The 21,801-nt window shown below is 42.4% G+C and overlaps 2 protein-coding genes and 3 non-coding genes across 11 annotated transcripts; 4 read left to right on the top strand and 1 right to left on the bottom strand.

The window, feature by feature from the left end:
• Positions 1-354: 354 nt before the first annotated feature.
• On the top strand, positions 355-6,526 carry mosmob (modulator of smoothened b). Its single transcript, XM_048232421.1, has 3 exons — positions 355-1,093; positions 4,289-4,501; positions 5,408-6,526. The coding sequence occupies exons 1-3, from the start codon at positions 988-990 to the stop codon at positions 5,590-5,592; spliced, it is 504 nt and encodes a 167-aa protein (XP_048088378.1). The 5' UTR covers positions 355-987; the 3' UTR covers positions 5,593-6,526.
• A 907-nt stretch (positions 6,527-7,433) lies between these two features.
• On the bottom strand, positions 7,434-7,515 carry trnal-uag. Its single transcript has one exon. It is a non-coding gene; the product is annotated as a tRNA-Leu (tRNA).
• A 709-nt stretch (positions 7,516-8,224) lies between these two features.
• On the top strand, positions 8,225-20,034 carry eef2k (eukaryotic elongation factor 2 kinase). 7 transcript variants are annotated; one of them, XM_048233136.1, is made up of 20 exons: positions 8,225-8,405; positions 8,863-9,140; positions 9,971-10,036; positions 11,391-11,491; positions 12,390-12,450; positions 12,554-12,591; positions 13,167-13,338; positions 13,718-13,867; positions 14,155-14,287; positions 14,556-14,683; positions 15,021-15,219; positions 15,701-15,741; positions 15,867-15,944; positions 16,276-16,332; positions 16,584-16,634; positions 17,881-18,015; positions 18,231-18,419; positions 18,629-18,753; positions 18,959-19,137; positions 19,278-20,034. In XM_048233136.1, exons 2-20 carry the CDS (start codon positions 8,898-8,900, stop codon positions 19,385-19,387), a joined length of 2,256 nt encoding a protein of 751 aa, XP_048089093.1. In that variant the 5' UTR covers positions 8,225-8,405; positions 8,863-8,897; the 3' UTR covers positions 19,388-20,034. The 7 variants fall into 7 exon arrangements, with proteins under 7 accessions (XP_048089093.1, XP_048089092.1, XP_048089091.1 ...); XM_048233135.1 differs by having other exon boundaries at positions 8,225-8,499; XM_048233134.1 differs by having other exon boundaries at positions 8,226-8,470.
• A 521-nt stretch (positions 20,035-20,555) lies between these two features.
• Positions 20,556-20,637, top strand: trnal-aag. The gene has a single exon. It is a non-coding gene; the product is annotated as a tRNA-Leu (tRNA).
• Positions 20,638-20,992: 355 nt separating this feature from the next.
• trnal-aag lies at positions 20,993-21,074 on the top strand. Its single transcript has one exon. It is a non-coding gene; the product is annotated as a tRNA-Leu (tRNA).
• The last annotated feature ends 727 nt before the right edge of the window (positions 21,075-21,801 follow it).

Raw genomic sequence — 21,801 nt, 5'->3', positions numbered from 1 at the left:
TAAAAGCTGTATCACACAACATGATGCCCTTAGTTCATGCACACGTTTTTTTGCCAATAGTCTGATTTTGCACTTTGCCCAGCATATAAATGAGTCCCCTTAGAGATAATCAACCTTAAACCATTAATTGTTTCTAATTCTGGATGAAACTGAAATCTTGCAATACACTGTGATGCATGGGTTTATTCCCAGTGTCATTTATTAACATTTTTATTAAGTTTCATAAACTGAATGAATGGCTATCAATCGTAGTTGGTGCGTCATCAAAACATCGCCCCTCATGCAAGCTACGCAACTGACTAGCCAACTATCAGTCAACAGGACCCCGATCTCTCGCGAGAACAGGGGTCATATGTATGTGTACTTGTGGGGAAGTCTGAGAAACGCGTAGCTCTCCAGCTGATGTCTTGCAATGAGCTGTGTGTGTTGCACATCGATAAAACAAGATGGACCAACGCTACTGAAGTATACAAAGAAATACATCTACTTCCTGTCTCTTTTTCTTTTCAAAGAACGCAGCACATCTTCAGTGAAGACCAAATGGCGAATAGGCTCACATGCGTCCTTTAAACGACGAGGACCTTGTATGCGTGAGTTGTGATGGGGGAACAAGGGGCACAGGAAATGGATAACCAGCTGCATAAGAGCCCCTGTGAGAGATTCGACATTCGGCGGACTTTCAGCTTTCAGTGGGGTACAGGGCTCGGTGAACGTCTCAGTCTGTATTGCCCAAGAGGAACAAACATTATTTGTCCCGTTTAGGGCCAAGTTCTGCATATAAGTTCGAAAGAAACGGTTCTGATGTGCTCTTTACCTCGTCAAAGGATTATGCCATTGTTTTGCTTCGCACCATGGGGCCAGTGATGGAGAACTACAGACATATAATCCCTGACTGTGCTAAAATCTGACATAACGGACTATTTGAAAAGCTCACTTGATTGTGGCAACCTCTCCCTTTAATTTATACAGGCGTGCACGCAATGAGAAATGGATAAATTAACCATTATCTCAGGATGTCTCTTTCTCGCAGCCGATATTTTCGCCATCGCTAGTATTGCAAATCCCGACTGGATCAACACCGGGGAAGCAGAGGGTAAGAATAATGCATCGATCAGTTGTCCTATCCCGTTAGGACTAACCTCTGTACCGTTTGAACTAAACTTTGATTTGCATAGGCTACAGTAGAAGTTTGTCAGACCTCAACAAATTCGACATTTAAAGTTGGCACGATGGCGAAGGTGAAGCAGCACACTTTTGCTTGTCTGGCAGTGTTCTTCTGGAGTGGGTGCTTTTTTTTGTTTCATGAAATAAAATGATTAATTCGTGATGCATTTTGCCGAAAATAGTGCACTTATGGGTCTACTTGCGTGGTTTTGGTTTTCAATAGCTTATAGCCGATAGCCCAGTGTGAACGCATTTCTTGTTTCTCATAAATAAGATGATGACATCGTTCAATGAATAGTTTGTTTTAAGAAAGGTAACAAGGAAGCGCTAAGTTGGTGTTTATTCAGCCTACTTCAGGCTGACTGTGTAGAGCATATTTAGTGCTTACTTAACCTAATATGGACCCCAAATCTTGAAAATAGTTAAGTGTTTGTGAAGAAGACCAGCTAGGCCCACATTCGAAACCAACCGGTCACCGTGGTATAATTTGCTTAATGCTAATTCGCCATTGTTGGTCAGTGGAGACTTTTGTGGTACTTCTAATGAAGACCCCTGGGATGAATATTCTTTCCACGGGCAAAGATAATCTAAACATGCTGTGCTGAATTTGTTTTGGAAATTTACACTGTCATGATGCACTTTCCTGTCCCGTGAGGCAGCCTTTGGGTCATTGTTTAGGAAAGAGAAACGGCCTCCTTTGCACTTTGATGGAGAAGTATTTGATCTGAGTTCTGTAAGCAAAACACTATAAAATAAGTAATTGTAGGCCAGAGAGCTTGTGGAAGGTAAGCAGACCTGCATTTGTTTGCTGTAACCTATAAACTAAGCACCCTGGTGGTGCAGACCCAGGTATGTCGTTGTTCAGCAGTTTGCCAGGTGGAAGGGTTTTGTTTTGTGGTCTGTGGTGGGCGATGGCGTGCCTGGCAGTTATTATGCAGGTATTCTGATGTGAGGTTTAAAATCAGCAGGAGGTGGCCCTGAGCTGAATAGGTGCTAATAGATTGCAGACACTGATTGAGCTGAGTGTTGTCCTCCTCACCACTCATCTCCTGAAAACAAACACATGTCTGAAAGTACAGCTGTTCTGCAGCTTCAGAGACCAATTCTTTTATTTTTTATGATCTACCAAAAAGTGCCAGAGAACAAGGCGTACAACTTATTCTGTTGCCAGGATAAGCATGTGGATTTGGCCTGCAGTTCTAAAGAGGCTCTTGACAAAGCATCTTTAGAATAATTCTAATAATCTGTACATTAAACATTAATGAACGGACATGTTTAGTTTAGTTGAATTTTTATTTTTTAAAATGTTCCCCTCACAAAAAGACATGGTCCTGTGAGGTCAGCATGGAAGACGCAGATACAGCAACATTCTTAGATGTTGTGTGGAGAGAATGTGTCTGGGTGGACCAGTATTTCCTGTGTATAGATGGAGTCATTATTGAAGGGTTCAACATCCTCCCCCTAAACAAACTGTCTCCTTATAGAATTCATGTATGTTTATCATTAATGCACCGGTAGATATCCACCTTATATACAAATTGTGTGGAAAATCTGATGAGGTTGGACTTTGTCAACGTAAAGACAGTTCAGGTTGAACTGTAGAATCCTTTGCACTGCATTGTCAAAAGACTCCAGTCTGCCTACTTCAGCAGTATTATTTGTTTTTGCACACAAAGTAGCCTGTTCCCTGAGTTGACCAAGACATAACTTCTGTATAATTTGGTGCAGGACCTCACTGACTGAGTTGTTAGGCTATAGTTTGTTTTGACGGTAACCTACTGAACTGTCTCACTACACTGTGGTTTTGCCTCTGTTATCAAAGACCGGAATTGTCTGCACCACTTCCTTCATTGTGAATTAGTCATAAACGCATGGATAAGGTCTCTTGCCATGTAATGTGTTGCTTCAGATATTCAAGTTCATGTGCAAATTCTTGCCTGTTATAGTCAGTGCAAAACGGTAATAAATCCATTAATGAAGATACATTTGTCAAGACGCAGGTTTCAAATCTCCTCCTGCTTTGAAGCCAGGGTGTTGTTTTCAATTCCCGCTAACAAAATCAGCTGTTCATCTTTTTTTGTCGCACCCATCCCCTGGCCACACAGAGGAAGCCTCTCTTGTGTCTTTCGAGTCCCCGGGAAGATGTCCCTCTCTCCCAGTTCCTCCCTTTCTGGGATGGCGAGCTGGAGCCGTCTGTCTCACACATCCCTCATTTGTCAAATCCCCCGGGGAGTCTCTCCATAGCAGGGGCCGTGGGCCCTCCCTTCCATACGCACTTACCAAGAGTGCCACTGTGATGCTCACATAGGAACAGGAAAAGTGAGCTCATTGGGGAGGTTATTAGGTCTTAGTCATGCTATTTGTTGGAAAACATAACACTGCCATACACTAGGGATGTATAAGGTACTGATGACTTTTGATGTAGAGAATTTTGCTGATTTAGTTGTAGACATGATGAGTTGGAGCATAATTGCTCTTGAAATTATCGAATGCAATTTGAATTGCATAACCTTGTCATTATATGGTATGCTTGTAGCTTGTTAAGTCTCCTATGGGTTGTTTTTGCAACCACATGGAAGTCTGTGGCTGACTGTGACTTAGTTGTCACATTGCAGCAATCAACACAGGAGCTGCATGACAATTACAGAGTAGTGCTCTTGTTTTTTATTATCTTCTTTGTTTAGAGGTGCTCAATTTGTAATAAGACGTTACAGAGTGGCAGAGAGGATTATGGAGTAATGTGTGATAGAACACTGTCATTGCGCGAACAAATGATGGTGTCATGGTACATGGCCTTTGGCATATCATGTTTTGCCGCAGAATATCTAATACATCTAATACAATTAATGACATCCTACGCCCAGTGCACCTTGAGTTCTGACGAATTTAAAGTGTAAGACAACGGAAATGTGAGGCTTGTTTTGACATCAGTTTGACTAGGTATATATGAACTTGTAAAGCCCTGTCAACTGCCTGGTAAAACATTGGAAACAATTTTTTTTGGATAAATCCCAATGGATGGGTTGTCGTTTTAGTAAAGTATTGATAGTTGTTTAATTTCCAGTGTATTGCAAAATTCTCTCCTTTACTTGGTGATAACTGGACCTCTGTTATTAACATACAGGTGCTCTGACAGTGGGCCTTGTCCAGCAATGCCAGACCATTCACGGGCGAGACCGGACCTGTATCCCTCCCAGTCTCCCACCGGAGTGGGTCACCACACTCTTCTTCATCATCATGGGCATCGTCTCCCTCACCATAACCTGCGGTCTGTTGGTGCTCTCACACTGGCGACGGGAGGCCACCAAATATGCTCGCTGGATCGCCTTCACAGGAAGTGAGTTGCAAACATGATGTGGTCTATAAGTATAAGTATGTATACTCTTTTGATCTCGTGAGGGAAATTTGGTCTCTGCATTTATCCCAATCATTGAATTAGTGACACACAGCACATGGTGTAAAATTAAGTAAATCAAATTTGCAGTCGGGGTTCTCCTGGTCAAATATTTTGAATGAAATGTAAGCACAATCTTGGCACAAATCACAGTTATGTACATTTATTGACCAGCTTTTGGGGAAATAATTCAGTCAAGCTACAGTTTACTGCCAGTAAGGTAGTTTCATGATATGTGTGTTGTATTGACATTATTGTATCGAGCATGTATAGCCCACTTTATTGGAAACCTTTTTTGCTGACTTCTGTAAAATTATAGCTTGTAGCATTTAGGCCAATGCAAGCTATTACAAAGGCTTAGTTCAAGGAAGACATGCTAATTGTCTATATGCCACACACTTCCTAGAAGGCTTTTCAGCCCGCAAAAACATTTCAGACCATTTTCGACCTAATATCCTGATAAGATATAGATTCACTTACAGCTCATTGAACTTATCTGCAACCCTTGCAGTAGGCCAGGAAACCACTCCAGCCTGTTGGAAGATGGCAGCCTCTTTGGCCTCATCTCATGAAGAGCCTCTCTGCATCAGCGCTATTTGTGGATGCAGTGAATCTGTGTATTCATGAGTCCTTTGCACATCTGAGATGGCATTAAAAATCATTCTCAAAAGGACTGGTGTTGAGCCTGTAATCAGGCTAAAGGTTGCCTCTGTTGAGAAGCACATTCTCAGGCCATCATTGCTAATGCATTTGTAGCTATGTGTTTGCATTTGCCGCTCAAGGCTCAGGAACCAAGCAATTTTCAAAAGCGTTGAAGAATAACTTGTTCTGTTCTCTTTTCTCTTCCAGTGGTTCTGTTTTGCATGGCTGCTCTCATATTTCCCATTGGATTTTATATCGATGAAGTTGGAGGACAGCCTTACAAGTTGCCCAATAACACCGTTGTTGGTTCCTCTTATGTACTTTTTGTCCTGTCCATTTTCTTCACAATAGTGGGACTACTCTTTGCAGGAAAGGTATGCTTACCTGGCTGATAAACTCTTTCCCACTGTTGTAGTTAAGTTGGAAATAAATCAAACCTGTAAGGGTTTCAAAGCATTTCCTCAAAATGCTTAAACGAGAACAGGGATATGAGACACTTGTGTTTCCAGAATTTTCCCTCCTGTAATGCACTACGGAAGATGATGGTCCACCTTGCAAGGAACACGAAGAGGCTATTCAAACAGAAGAATGCCACCATGCCATAAACATCAGGCTTGCTGTTCACAACAGCACAAACCATTAATAAGCTCCAGCTTAAATCATCTATTATCCTTATTTGCATTAAATTTCTATGGTCACTATTATTTAATAGTTCAGTTCTCTGAGCTTGTGTTTCAGCGCTGTTTTACTCTGCAAAGGCTACAGTTGAACTTTAGCCCTTAGCTTCCCAGAGATGTCTATAAGGGGTGGGAGCTTCTTGGAGGTGTAACCTGGGTGAACACAGAGGTTCACAAACATCCAAGTGAGATCTCTCCCAAGAGACGGCTTGTGAAGAGTGAGAGAGAAGTAGTCAAAATTTTTTTTTTTTTTTTCTCCTGTCTCTTTCCAAAGGGAACGTATATAAATATTTAAAAACAAGCCAGTCAGGACTGCTGGTTGTGTGTATGTGGGGCTGGCCACAGACTCAAGAAAGTGGCGAAATGTCTCTCCTTAGTGGGCAGCCCTCACAATCTGATCAATTGGTGGGACAGAACTGTAAAGAAAGAAACAATTTCCAAGGTCATTTTTATGTTAATGATTCAGTTGAGCTTACAATTTGCTTTTCCTGTAAATGCACTGCATCAGGGTATTTCACAAATCTATTTGTTTTCTTACTCTATTTGCTTTATTAAATGTGTAAGTCTGTTTGGTTATTTTGTTACCCAAGAATCTGTAATGGATTATATCAATTTGAGGAAGCACTGTGATGGAATTGAACTACTTGGGCAAATACTAAGAGCCATTATAAACTGTTACAGACCAAAACTGACTGGTGTTTGTGTTGCTTTGAAAAAGTAAGTTTGTATGCACTGGTATGGAGACTTTGGAAAACTGTGGGTCAAACACAGATGGCCTTGTAACACCTGTCTTAATCTCGAGAGCATTTACAAGGTACCCTGTATCTGACCTTCCACAGCACGCTTCACCTCGAAGGCTATTTAAAGCCACCTCGAGCTCAATATTCCTTCTCTTTGTAAGGTGCCCTTTTTAGCTGAATGTGTCCTGCTGTTTCCATGGCAATCTCCAGTACTGGAAGAAAGGAATGAATGGCTTTTACTATACTTCATCCAATCAATTCAATCAGTACCAGGCACCAACAATGTCAAAAGGAATATTGTCAAAACATACAATTATTCTGGAGGAGGTAAGAGGTGTGGTGACAGACACGTGTAGCCTATAAAGTTTCCATTTCACAATCTAATACAATGTGAAATAAAAATGTAGGATACTAAATAATGACAGTTGGTTGCCTGAAGACGAGCCAGGGGCTCGAAACGTTGCACGCAAAATAAAAAACCTTCCATGGGAGCTATATGGTGTGCGGATCACTCTCTTTTACTACTAAATAATGACAGACATGGCCTAGATTAGGTAGACATTTTCCTCACAATTACCATTTCTTAAAGCAGTTGATAAGTACATTCATTGTTCAGTAGACACTATTGCAGCAGAGGACCGTGAGAGAGTGCTGGGTTTTTCGAGCCACTAGATGGCGTATCTCTGTGTGTTGTGGTGAGACATTCAGTCTATTTCGAAGACAACGAATAGCATTTCTCGGGCCAATTATATTTTATTGTGAAAGAAAGTTGGGAACGTAAACATCACAATATCCTAGAAAAAAAGAAAAGGTATCTGGCAGCGGTGGGATTCGAACCCACGCCATCGAAATGACTGGAGCCTAAATCCAGCGCCTTAGACCACTCGGCCACGCTACCATACCACCACATGTATTTTGATTGGTGAATTTGTTATGACTATTCAGTCAATATAGCCCACGAAATCTGATTCATGCAGTCCACAAATGTACATCATGCCAAACATAGAACTTTTTTTTTTTTAATCATACCGCTACAGCAAGACAATTTTTAAATGGGCTCTACTGCTGTTAGATTGCTAATTTCAGCGTTAGCATTCGTGTGCGTGCAGAAGGCGAACTGCACCAGTCCATGTTGTTTACCAACATTTGTCTCAAGACAGGTTATGTGCAATAATTTATGACTTAAGTTAACTAAATTGGTTTTAATCGCATACAAATATTGACTGCACGCTGTCAAGTTGTTGCCCAGCTTGCTTGCGATTTCTTGCCGACTTTTCTCACCACGTCTCAACTGTGTGAAACCCGTTTCAGCCAGTTCAGCCTGATCTTTGTGTCAAATATCTTATAGTTCTAGACCCTTTCAAGAGAGTTCCATTGTCAGCCACAGTCATCCTAGAGAATTTGTACAGCACGGCCCGTAGAAGGGCTCTGGTCATACTTAACTCTCGTCTTCAACAAGTTTGTTCATAATTCATGGACAGGTTATGCATTCAAATAATAAGGTTTGCATATGGCTATACCAATTCGAGCGGATTTGCTGCCATCTACTGGTCGGCTACACTACTTGTATTGAATGTACTTGTGTTATTTTGCGATGGGTGGTACAGCGTCGTACGTGCAGTCTGCACATGCTGTCGTGGAGGACGAGAACAAATCACTCGAGGTGGGACATTAAAGCTGCTGGCGTGGGATCGTTCCGTACACTTGGTCCCCACCATCAAGACAACCGCGGGAAGGTGACAGCTGCAAGCAAGAGCTAAAGGGTCTACACCCAATTCAAGAAAACAGGTTTTCACGCGCGGCATGAATGCTTTCTTACAACATTAACGTTACTCAACTGTGTAACAACAAAGGTTTGTGGTGTTTTGCAGTTGAGTTAATGGTAAATAATTTTGAATTATGTCAGGACAATTAGCGTCCCATTGATGCATGCTTTTGAACGAACTCTAATGAGGAGGTTGTCAATGGCTGCACACGGCGTCCAGACATAATTCTTAACTGATTTTAGATAGGCTGTGTCTGTTGTAAGTCGTTGTGTTGCAGTGGCTATTGTGAACTGAAGCTTACAGTTAACCTATTGTGAAGTTCCCATGGTTATACTGGTCATTGGGGATCAAATGACTATTCTGTCCTTTTGTTTATGCATTGGGGTTTTACATCAACTTGTGTTAAATGTGTGCGTGATGATGGAAGCCCTTGTATTGTGGTCAACTTGTGCCCATACCGGTGTCCATTTTTATTCCAGTTCCTCTGCCCCCTGTATAACACATCTCAGTCAGAATGTCTGAAGAGGAATTGATGTTTACTATGGAGGAGGTGGGCAGTGCCCAAAGAGACAGGCCACAGAGGACTATCACATTTGGTGATGCCAATGCCAGCGATGATGAAGATGAGGATTTCTACATGTGCTCCATCACCGACGATCTCAACAGCCCCACTAGAGAAGTCTGTGAATACCTAAAGAGCCTGGTACACAACAAGCAGCTGTCAAACTCCCTGCCCAAAAATGCTTTTGCTCACAGAGTAAGAAAACATACTTCCTTAACTCATCCTGTGAAAGCATTGTTTTGACCTCTTATTGGCTCTATGATTCAAGTTCTGATACCCTCAGTCTTGCACTATACAATTACAATGTCATTTTTGTACAGTATCATGCACTTGTCCTTTTAGTACAGTATACTTTTGTGTACATCCTTACACTACTACAATAGAATGGAAAGTTCAGAGCAGTGTGGGTGTTTGCTGTAGGCTACTTCCTGGAGAAGCGTTGCATTTTAAAATGCTCAGCATTATCAGTGGTGAAACAGTGGTGTTACCCAAAGGCCACAGCTTCACCGAACACATTCGATCTGCTGTGTTACTGTTGTCAGTTCCCCATAGGCTTTGCACATCATATATGCCTTGAACTGCTGACTGTATGCTGAAGTTCTTTTTGCCTCTTTTGCTCAAGCATTGATGTGATCACCACTGAATGACTCAGTGAAGTAATCTACCTGATTGTCATTGTTTTGCATAGCCAGTATGTTTGTTTTGCTGGCTATGCAAAGTGTTGCATTCTAATAGCAAATAGGCAGAGGAGGGACTCTCTTCCCATATTTGGACTTTGAACCATCTGTTACTGAGATGTAGCATGTGGTGGACTGACAGCTTTTCCTCCACAGACGCTTCTGAGAAGCAGGAAGTGATGTCAGTGCTCCAAAACGACATCTCAATGTAAACAGAACAACTCTACCTATCCCTCTAACTCTAACTTCTTCTTTTCCAGGGTCTGCAAAGTACACATTCCATATGTGTCGTCACATATGTTGTCTTTATAAAACAAAAGAAAACGTTTCTTGTACCTCTCCTTATAGACCACAGAGCAGTCAGACCCAGAGAAGCGGGCGGTCAGGTTTGGTTCGTTAACTGAGACAGGTCGGGTAGGTTCGACACACACGTGTTTTCTTTAATGACTATCCTGCCCTGCATCTCTCTTACCATCTTCCTCCTTCCTCCCCATTAATTCGTGATTAATTCCTCTCACGCTGCTGCATTTCTCCTTCACTTGGTTTTAGCACGTGCTCACTTTTTTTCTCTTCTCTAGGAGTTTTTACAAAACTGTTGTCTACACTAGTCATTCATAGTTTCAATGCGGTTAACTCAATCAGGCTCTTCAAATGTATCATGGCATTTGATATCATTGAAAGCACAAAGCATTAAATAGGACCAACACAACACTGTTTACAACGTTCACAACGCTCCATTGTTTTAAACTTCTGTTTTATCTGGTAAAGTAGAACTCAGACATAATGAAGTTCAACATAGTCAATTATCAACTAGATCACTTGAAAGTGGGTCAAAGTGTATTTTTATTGGAAGGGATCCATGCTTGTTCCCCTGCACCTCAGAGATATATCAGTGGGCTGCAGCAATCTTGTGATGGGTGGGTTGAATTTCATTTAGCAAGGCGATTCCACGAGGGCTGTCCAGCAGCGACCTTCTCACCAGTGAAAAAGTAAATACTTCAGTGCTAAATATACACTGACATAGTACCTCTGCCATACCACCATGCACGTCTATACTGGAAACCTATCTGGCCAAGACACTGCGTCTGGCACACCGTCATATCGGTGCTTGTTCTCAGAACGGTTCATACGAGGGTTACTTAATGCCAGATGAGCCCAGGCTATTATCTCATGTTCCTTATGACACAGTTAATGATTCACATCCTTGTACAGAAACGCAGGTTAGTTGTTGCCCAATCAGACCAACCAGTAATGCTACGGCAACCTTGCTATTTTAGCCATCACAAGACAACACAAACAACACGATGTGGCAGGACACATCTGGTTTTCCTCTCAAATCCCTTTGGCCTCTGTGTTCATGTACTTAAGACCTTTCAGCCCCTGACTCATTGTGGTGGTGTTTTGGGGAGCCCATTCTCATGCTTGCTTCCCTTTGTGTGCATGCAGCTCTTTTCAGCCCCTGCTCCTGCTCCTGTGTGCCTCCCCTCCTCTCTGTCGTCTGTCTAGGGTTTCTCTCATACTTTCAGCCCAACTCTTTATCTGCATGCCGCCCACAGGAAAGGGAAACGGATCATCAATCAGCAGCAAAGGCACAAAGGAGTGTTTGTTGTGTGTGTGTGTGTGTGTGTGTGTGAGACAGAGAGAGAGAGAGAGTGTGAGAAAGAGAGAGAGAGAGAGTGTGTGTGTGTGTGTGAGAGAGAGAGAGAGAGGGGAGGGAGAGAGAGAGAGAGTTGTATTATGGCCTGACATCCCCACCCCTCTGTTGCAGACAAAGTGGAAGCGTGCCATTGAGAAGGCTCGGTCCATGCCTGACCCCTGGGCAGAGTTCCACCTGGAGGAGGTGCAGAAGGAGCCCTGCATCCGATACAGGTCTGTGTCTGACCAAGAGCCCCGCTCTCGTCCCCTCCATAGCCCCCCCACACACACACTTCCTGCCCACTTCCTGCCCACTTCCAAGCTGCTTGGCCCAGCTGATCTCTTTAACTTCATTTGGGTTTTTATGTTTTTATATGCCTCTCTATGGTATTGCATAATCTGGAGGGGGTGGTGGACAATCTCGAGCTTCTCTCCCTTTTTAAACAGGGGGCTAATTTTAAATGCCTCGTAACCTCACTCCCCACATTCCTTTGACCACGAGCCAATGGCAGTGTGCCACTGACCTCTCTCGCTCAGACCGAGGCGGTGGGATGGTGCTCCAAGTGGAATGATACTTATGGAACAGAGCGTCCCAGACCATGCTGGGAGAGCGCGTGCCTGCCGCCTAGTGCGTAAATATTGGACTTTTAGGGAACGGCAGTGGCATGTTAAACATGTCAAGAGGGAGTGGGGGATGAACCGATGGGGATGGTGACTTGGCTAGAAGCCTGAGGAGAAATGTTGTTTACCTCACGTAGAAACTAAGGGGGATAATGGCCCTAGATATGAATGTCCAAAGCTGTTCATAGAAAGCAATGACCTAAGAATAGCAATAGCAAAATGTAGTTTCTCCCTGCAGTCTGAGACATGGGTTACAAAAAGTTGCTAAAGCAACGTGAATGCCTCTCTAGATTTGCCCTCCGCCATTTTTATGTAGTATTACTTTTACTCTATTGTTGGTTCATGAAGTGTCACTCCCCACTTCCCTCTGCATTTCTACTTTGACCTCCGCTCAGTTACTTTTAATCAACTCCTGACTCTTTCAGTGGATGTTTACAATGTTATTATGACAGCCAGTTTTATCAAATGTTGACTCATGGAGACCTATCACATGTTCATCTCCCCTCTCTAGATACAATGCTATCACCAGTGAATGGGCACAGGACACAGTGTACATCAAGATGTCTGGCCAGGTAATTTAGCGACTTATGAAATTCAAGTGAACCTGCTATATTATTAAGTTTACAGCTTAAGTGGTCTATACGTGGTAAAGTTGTGTTTTGTTTGTTGGTGCAGCCCTTCGGCAGAGGAGCCATGAGAGAATGTTACAGAACGTAAGTAACGTGTGATACGCATAGTGAAGGACTGCACGAGTGTAGATTTGAGTATGTGAGTCTGAACTTATCATCTTGCACACTAAGCAGTGTGTGAAAAACTGATGTGGACTTGTACGGGCTAGACCTCTGTTGACATATCCCACATGCCTCCACCATCAAAACAGCCCTCTCTCAGGGTCCTATGGCTGATTTCCAAGCCAAGGAATCTAAGAATAGGATGTATACATCCCTAAGACTTCAGTGTACCCTTTTATTTAGTCCACTGTGTGACAGACATGGAGCTTTATAAAGGTTTTCCCATGGTTTATTGAAGTAAATGCAACAAGTACCAGTCGAAAATCCTTACTGTCTTCTGAAAACAAACTCCTTTTCCTAAATATTTTTGAGACCGAGCTTATTTTCCATACCAGAGCTTCACAATGTTTTTTCCTAAAGGTTATCTGTCATGCAGTGGTATTCGGCTCTGTCATGAAAATGGAATACTCCCAAAAATGTTCCCCTCCTTCTCCAGCTTAACCCATCTGGCTCATCACCTCTGAAAAGACTGTGGTTTCTATCTCTTCTTTTGGCAGGAAGAAACTCTCAAACTTCTCCCACAGCAACAACTGGAAATCGGCATCCAACTATGTGGCAAAGCGTTACATGGAGCCAGTGGATCGTGACGTTTATTTTGAGGACGTTCGGTTACAGATGGAAGCCAAGTTGTGGGGGGAGGAGTACAACCGCCACAGGCCGCCCAAACAGGTACAGCTCCTCTAGAGGACTGAAGAAGTACAGTATGCCTTATCAGTGTCAAGACACCGTACAAGAGTTGGTCATTTGAGGAACTGGTTTCACTTTGCTTAATATGCAGTTTATTGTCTGAATCTTTAATTGATTGAGCCTTGTAATGCTACATGTAGTAGTCTTTAGTCAGGTCAGCTGTAGCTTTGTTGCTTGGTAAGCAGTTGCCTCGATTCCCTGATCAATGATCAATCTCTTGACTCTTTGGATAAGCATTGGCTATATCCTCATTACCTTTAGCTTTCAATGTGAATGCATCTTAATTTAATTTCCAGTGGAATTGATAACTGGGCTCAATTGCATGGTTATGTGTATGTCTTTCTGTACGTGCATCACACAGGTGGACATCATGCAGATGTGTGCGATTGAGATGATACAGCGACCTGGCAAGCCACTGTTCCATCTGGAACATTACATCGAGGGCAAGTACATCAAGTACAACTCCAACTCGGGCTTCGTGCGAGACGACAATATTCGCCTTACTCCACAGGTGTGTGCTCCAAGCAGACTCTGACTGACTAGTCAAACAAGTAGACCTTAGTTCAATTTAATAAAATTGATTAAAAGCATGCAGTTTAATTCAATTGAATCAAATGCATGACATCGTATTACTCCAGGTCAAGAGCACTTTGCTTATTAACAAAAAAATCTCAATCAGAGTGATATATGAGAGAGAGAGAGAGAGAGAGAGAGAGAGAGAGAACTTTTGTTCCCTGTACTGGGTCACTCAGATCTTTTTTTAACCTCTTGGTTCCTCTTTGGGGTTTCTGCTTAAAGGCATTCAGTCATTTTTCGTTTGAGCGCTCCGCTCACCAGCTGATTGTGGTGGACATCCAAGGAGTGGGTGACCTCTACACAGACCCCCAGATTCACACGTCACTAGGCACTGACTTTGGGGATGGGAACTTGGGTAATGAGCAACTTCCTCCACTTCATCAGTGTAATGTAACAATTTGGCACATCATTTTTGTTTTTTGAACTGTAATAACATGCTGTTAGCCATGATTATAGACACAACACTTGTTGCTAAATCTTGTTTATGTTATGTTATGTTATGTTATGTTATGTTATGTTATGTTATGTTATGTTATGTTATGTTATGTTATGTTATGTTATGTTATGTTATGTTACGTTACGTTACGTTACGTTACGTTACGTTACGTTACGTTACGTTACAGGTGTCCGTGGTATGGCCTTATTCTTCCACTCTCATTTATGCAATTCAATCTGTAAAAGTATGGGTCTCTCAGCCTTTGACCTGGCCCCCCAAGAGAAGAGCCAGCTGGACTGCACCAACAAACTGCTGGTGAGTCCTTAATCACTGGGCTCAAAATGGGCTCAACCACTAGTGCCTGATAAATAACACTGTAAATCACAGTTATGACAGAGTAGAAGGGCATACAGTTCTGTCTCTATGGATACTGAGTTTGTGAGATTTAATTGTTCAGGGCAACCATCATACCATCATAAATTCATTTGTAGCCTAGGCAGTATTTATAATGAAGTGTTTGTTGAGTGCTCTCCATGTCATATATGTATAATGTATAATGTACCATATGTATAATGGTAACCCATTTATGAATGCCCCCACACACACACACACACACACACACACACACACACATTCACATCCACATGAGCAGCAATCAGCACAAACGGTGTTGCGCGGTTGTGAGGAGATCTGTGGCTCCCCCCGTGTCAGAACCAGCTCCTTCAACCGGGCGCCCCTTCTGCTCTCCCGGCTCTCCGAGACCTCTTCAGCAGATGACAACATGAGTGACGCAGAGTCCACCCCCTACTCCCCTGACGGAATGGGCTCCATGGACACCAGATCACCTCTGGGTAAGAGAGCAAGGGATCCATGTTCCTAAGTTTGCTCACTGCCATCATGTGGTGAATGATATTAACGGTGTACTATGCATTACCTGAGTACTGTAATCATCAAAACAACAATACTATATACATATAGGGAAACAGAGATATAGGCTAACTGGTGTAACCCACTTCCAGTGAATTATGCTAAGCTAGGCTAATGGTGTCAGACTGAGTTGTTGCACACACAGAGAAGAGAAGGGTTTATCCTCTTATCTTACTCTGGGTTAGACGGAAAATAAGCTAATTTCCCCAAAAGTTGGTGTGTTCCTTTCAGATTTTACTTGTGGTAGTTATGTTTTGCCCCCTAGTAGAAGAGATATCCATTTTTTTTAGTGATGATGCTGCAGTGCTCTAACAAATCTATAATCTGAAGTGAATAAATGTTTTTTAAAAATGCTTATTGCTATTATTTATGGACATTGAAAACATCTCTTATATCCCACTTTAGGCTGGTCAATTTCGAACGAGTCCAACGACACTGATCACCAAGTAAGCAGGACCATCACGCATTAAACGATCACTGTTTACAGTGTGACAGAAGTGACAGTATACTGCAGTGCATAAACACCAGTCTACAGTCTGCGGTCTACAACACTTCTGTGTTGTTTTTATAGGACTCCGAAAATGGAGGAGACAGTGGCTATCCTAGCGAGAAACGGAGCGATGGGGACCCAGCGGACCATGCTGAAAGGGTAAAGAAATTTTCCGGTTCCTTACCCCAGAAACTCCATAAAGCATCTCTTGAGCTCCAGCTGTCGTATTTGTAAATGTCCCACTGTAATTAAGTCACATAATGAAAACACAAAATTAAATTAGCAGACAATGCTACAGTTGTACTGTTATAAATGATAACACAAATAAATATGATGGCAATATATGCAATGTGATCAGAGGCACCAGTAATAAGCGAGTGAGCTTTTGCTTTATGCTTTTTTTTTTGCATTTGCCATAACTGCAACAGTTGTGCTTTCACAAACACTGTATGTGTATTAAATGGTGGCTTTAATGTACATCACAATGTAGGTTCGCCCCAACTACTTCAGACATTACTCGGAGTCGGATGAGGACAGTGCTCGTCGGGTAAATACTTCTTAGCCCTGAATCCTCATTACTCACCAGTAATCAGTAACCCAGTTATGCAGTTGTCCTTTTCATCCTACATTTACACCCCTCCCTACTCCCCACCCCTCCTGGACTCATGTACTACACATCCCCAATTTGAGTGGTGGGGGTCAAGTCTGTGGTTCTCCCTCTCTCTCACACTGTGTGTCTCCTTCCCTAATCCAACCTACTACACTCTACCTGATCATCCTCATCCCTTCTCTTACCAGAAAATGGTGGTTAATGCCAGCAAGTTCTCCCAAGCTGCAGACAGTCCTCAGGTTCAATCTGTTTCTCTTCAAATTCACTCTGCATTCGCATCAGTGACCCCTGATATGTAACTTGGACTTCAATTTGTGCCAATTTTTTTATCTTACCTGTGGCTGATGAGTAATGTTTTTAAGCACTCTGTTGGCCCTAACATTTCCATAGAATTAAATAATATAGGAGCGTAGCCTGTTTTGTTTTTTAATGTTTTAGTACTTCATTGGTTTTTGCATTTTTGATAAGGCCCCAAAATTGTGAGCATGTAGTTAGGATTTTTGATAAACGTTGAAATTTTGCTTCGATTCATTGTTTTGACATGTTTCATTTCCCACTGCCTGATCAAGTTGCTGGACGGCAGTGGTTGCCTTGCAGTATGGAGTGGCTTGTTTGTTCACTTTTCCACAAAGCTTTTCTATTGCATCCCATCTGTTTGCTCTGTCATGTCTGTCCTCTCTCCTTGCATGCCTAAAAATGTATCAGCATGATGATAATTGTATGGAGACCCTTTGGTCCTCTAACAAGAAACAGATTTTATGTGGTTTGCTCTGACTTGGATCCAAAACATGTATATATTTTGTTTTTAAAACACTTGGGCTGTGTTTCCCCATGTCTGTGTACAGTGTAAGTTCGAAAGGGGCACCTGGGCAAAGAAATTTCTGTTTCTATGAGGGTTTCCTACTCTTAAGTAGCTTCATCAGCTACTTAAACGGCTTGATTCCTGTTTGTAGAATTAGTTGTTACAGAAACCTACAGTACACAGGTGTTTAATATAAGTAATATATGAGCACAAGAAATTGTATGCAAGTTGGTATTTTTAAATAAACAGTTTTGTGAGTCAGTCTGGACAGTCAGAGGAGGCTAAGCACACATTGGTCTTGTCACAGCTTATTTTTAGACACCAATACAGCTTTTCCCAGGCATTAAAAATATGTAGTTTCAGATGAAAACTGACTAACAAACTAATCATTGATTTAGTAGGTATGATTTGTAAAAAACATGTATTAAAAGACAAATAAGGTCAATCCAAGTAATTAGTTTTGAAGATAAAGCAGAATACTTCAATGGCATACGCCAAGCTGTGTTAGCCAACAGAATATGTATCTCTTTGATATGGTACAACTTAGCTAAGTTGGCACTGGGAAACACCTCAAAAAATGAAAGTATGCCTTACGAATAACACAGTGCTAAGAAGACTTGGGGTAATACAGCCCTGTTATGTTTGGTTTTCGCTTTGTGAGTTTGTACGTCTGTGTTCCGCAGCTTACAGACGAGAAGTGGAGTTTCTACCACTCATCTCGGTCGCACATCCACAGACCCTCCTGTGTCGCCGTGGAGGTGGAGAGACTCAACTCTCTCGTGCAGGAGAGGATGATTGGAAAATCCATTTTGGGCAAGGTAAAAACCGGCAAATTGTTGGTATGTGGTACACGTAGAACTAAAACTCCCTGTGGTGTGTTCGAAGCTAGCTTGATTATGATAGCCATGGTTTCTTATGTAGTTCAGTGAAAGGGCAGGAGTTACAGCTGAACAAGCATCGGTTGTTGTCTGTACTCTTTCATTTGAACTCACTCTTACTCTTTTTTTCCCCCTGTCGACCCCCATTGGGATAGGTCCATCTTGCGATGGTGCGATACCACGAGGCAGGTCGATTCTGTGAGAAGGACCAGCCGTGGGACGAGCACTCTGCTATCTACCACCTGGAGCGGGCAGCCATGTGTGAGGAGCTAGAGGCCATCGTGGCCTTGGGCCAGTGCTACCTCCAGCTGCCCCACCATATCCTCCCTGAGATTGAACTGGAGGCATGTTCTTACTCCTCTGTTTCAAAGGCCTTTTGCACCACTGGAGTTATGTTGTTGTTGTTGAATTTTTGGGAATGCTTTACTTATCTGAAGGTGATGCAGGTTTGCGATTTTGGGCGATTTTGACCTGTGTGTGCCTGTGCGTGCGTGTGTGTGTGTGTGTGTGTGTGTATCCTCTCTGATGTGTATGTGTCCCCTGGTCCTCACAGGACAGTGAGGAGAATAGGAAGAAAGGATTCCGCTACCTCCTGCAGGCTGCTGAGGCTGGCGACAGGCCCAGTATGATTCTAGTCGCCAGGGCTTTAGACAACGGTCTCAACCTTCCACCCAGCAGGTGGGAAGATGCATTAAAATGCTTTATCATTGTCAAAGACTGTTGCTTGTATAATCTTTTGATGATTACCTTAATTAACTCATTCATCAATTTGTTTTAAAGCGAGTACTACCCATATTGTTGCATGTAAGATAATTTGGCTTCAATCTTTGCTTGTACTGTATGACTGACATAACTTGGTTGACCCTAATATGCGCCTGTGCAGGAAACAGGACTGGGAAGAGGCTATTCAGTGGTATGACTGTGCCCTCAACATGACCGATTATGACGAGGGCGGTGAGTTCGACGGCATGCAGGATGAACCACGCTACCTCCTGCTGGCCAGAGAGGCAGAGATGTACCAGGAAGGGGGCTTCGGCTTGGACGCAGATCCCCAAAGAGCAGGTGAATGTGATACCATAGTCCAGTTTGGTCCAGTTGAAGAAAGTGTGCTTTACCCTCCCCCCCCCAACCCCACCCCCCTTTGTCTGCATGCTGTTGCTTTAATGAATGATATTTTGAATAACTCCTGCCATGTTTTATAGGTGACCGCTTCACAGAAGCAGCAGATGCAGCCATGGAGGCGATGAAGGGACGTCTGGCCAATCAGTACTACATGAAGGCAGAAGAGGCATGGGCATTGATGGAGGAATGAGAAAGCCCCATCACTCCATTGGCCAGAGTGTCCCCATTACCAAAAGAGAAATGTTTACAAGCAGTTTGTTCAAATGTGTTACAGTGCTTTCCTGTGACAATTGTCTAGTGTTTCACAGAAAATAAACAGATGTCTGGGTGGTGTTCTTGTCTTGGGCTAGTGTCTCCCTCTCCTTCTCCCTCCATGCCCACCTTGGCATTTTTTTTTTGTTGGGCAATAGTGGTTTACCTGAGAGCTTTTCAGGATCAAATGTTTACTTCAACTTTGTTTACTTCAACTTTTCCTAATTTTGTATAGTTTGTATGTATGGAAGCTAGAGAGGAGCCTGCACACCTTGATAGGTTATACTCCAGGTGCAGCTCTTTCACAAAAGCAACTTGAGAAAAGAAAAGCCCATCACTGAAGAAACTGACAAATGAACTGACAAAACGTCACTTCATCAATACATTGGATGCACCTTGGAGCATGCAGTGTTTTCTTTTCTTCTCCTCAATAGTTTGTATGTATTGAAGACATTGTGCATGTAAGAATATGTAAGATTTTGCCATGGCTGCATTAAATGCTTCTGATGAAGACTTGGTCTGTATGAATACTTGGTATTTGTTGTCTCAACGAATATGGAAATAAAAAAAATATTTTTAACCCTAGATTATCATGATTATTATTGTGTATATCAACATCACAATCCATTTCCATCATCTAACTTGTTAATGCCCATTTTGACATTTCAAAAAAGAAATCCTGACTAAATCTTAATAGGGTAAATGGTGGAATCAAAATACATATATTCTGCATTACAATACAAGTGCATGGTCAACCTTGGACTATAAGGAGGATATTTGATTGTCTGGAAAACCAGAACCAAATAAAGCTACATGAATACGAACTACCTCGCGTTACCTATGTATCGATATTTGGTGTCACGATGGCCTTGTAAACAGAAATATTGTAAACTGTCACTCTACTGATTCTTCGTTTCAACTACAAAATGAGTTACGTTTACACTGTTGATGATTGCTAAAAACGTTAGGCTACTTTGTTGCAGTGAGTGTACGAAAAACATTTGCATGTTCGAAGTGCCACGTGTAATTAAGGAGATTACATCACTAGACATAAAGCGCGATTGGCGTGTTGTTCTCTGCAAAATATACTTATTTTTCTTCTATACGATAGCGTGGCCGAGCGGTCTAAGGCGCTGGATTAAGGCTCCAGTCTCTTCGGGGGCGTGGGTTCGAATCCCACCGCTGTCAGAAAGTTTTATAAGATGTGTTGTCCCATCCAGGATGAAATAATCAAAATACCAGCTTTGTAGTATGTATGATCGTCGAAGACCAAAGAACACTACTTCGTTCTGAAACATATGTTGCATAACCAGTTATTGGAAATTATGTTGGTAACATAGACTGTAAGGGCTCGATTTCCTGTCGGAAGACATTCCTTTTTCATCGTTGATGATTGCTGAAACGTTGGTTCCTTGCAGTAAATATCCCAAAACATATTTGCATGTTCGAAGTGCCACGTGTTATTAATAAGATCACATCACTAGTCACAAGGCGCAATTATCGTATTTTTCTCTGAAACACATCTCGAAATAAGGCTTTGTGTGATAGCGTGGCCGAGCGGTCTAAGGCGCTGGATTAAGGCTCCAGTCTCTTCGGGGGCGTGGGTTCGAATCCCACCGCTGTCAGCAAGGTTTTATGTACTGTATTGACCAATCCAGGATGAAATATAAAAAAAAATATCAACATTGTAGCCTCGTTCATTGTAGCCTCATTGTAGCATCGTTCTTAAACATTCGTTGCATAAACAGTGATAGGGAATTATAATGCTGAACGTTTATGGACTCGATTTCCTGTTGAAAGACATTGCTTTTACACTGTTGATGATTGCTATAACGTTGGTTTGTTGCAGTAAGTATTCCATTTTTTTTTTTTTTTTTGCATTTTCGAAGTGCCAGCGTGCACTTGAGCAGTCTAATGCTACCCATACATTAGACTTTGACAAGATTTGGGAAAGATTCTTGAAAGATTGGAGTCTTGAACTAATGCCCCCCATTCAAGCTTCAAGAGTCTTTCCCAAATCTGGTCAGTCTTCTGGTGTACGTAAGGCGCTAGTCTTTTCGGGGGCGAGGATTCGAATCCCACTGCTGCCAGAGTTTTGACATTGGAGGCAGGCCTGGCAGGCCATGACTTTCAGGTTACCAACCTTAACGACACCTGCACCAGACCTCACTAGACTTTAAGATTGGCAGTAAATCTGGCAACATTGCTTCGATTGTTCCAGCACCAGATATGCACACGATTTTTATTGATGAAAATTCAACATACACAAACACGTGAGGACATAACATCACTAGTAGGCTACAGAAGACACTATAATGGGGTTGCAAGGAAGATATAGATACACAAGTAGTT

The sequence above is a fragment of the Alosa alosa genome, chromosome 22 (genome assembly GCF_017589495.1).
Source record: "Alosa alosa isolate M-15738 ecotype Scorff River chromosome 22, AALO_Geno_1.1, whole genome shotgun sequence".
NCBI lineage: Eukaryota > Metazoa > Chordata > Actinopteri > Clupeiformes > Clupeidae > Alosa > Alosa alosa.
Note: the sequence above shows the minus strand (reverse complement) of the source record. Positions and strands in the feature narration are given on the sequence as shown.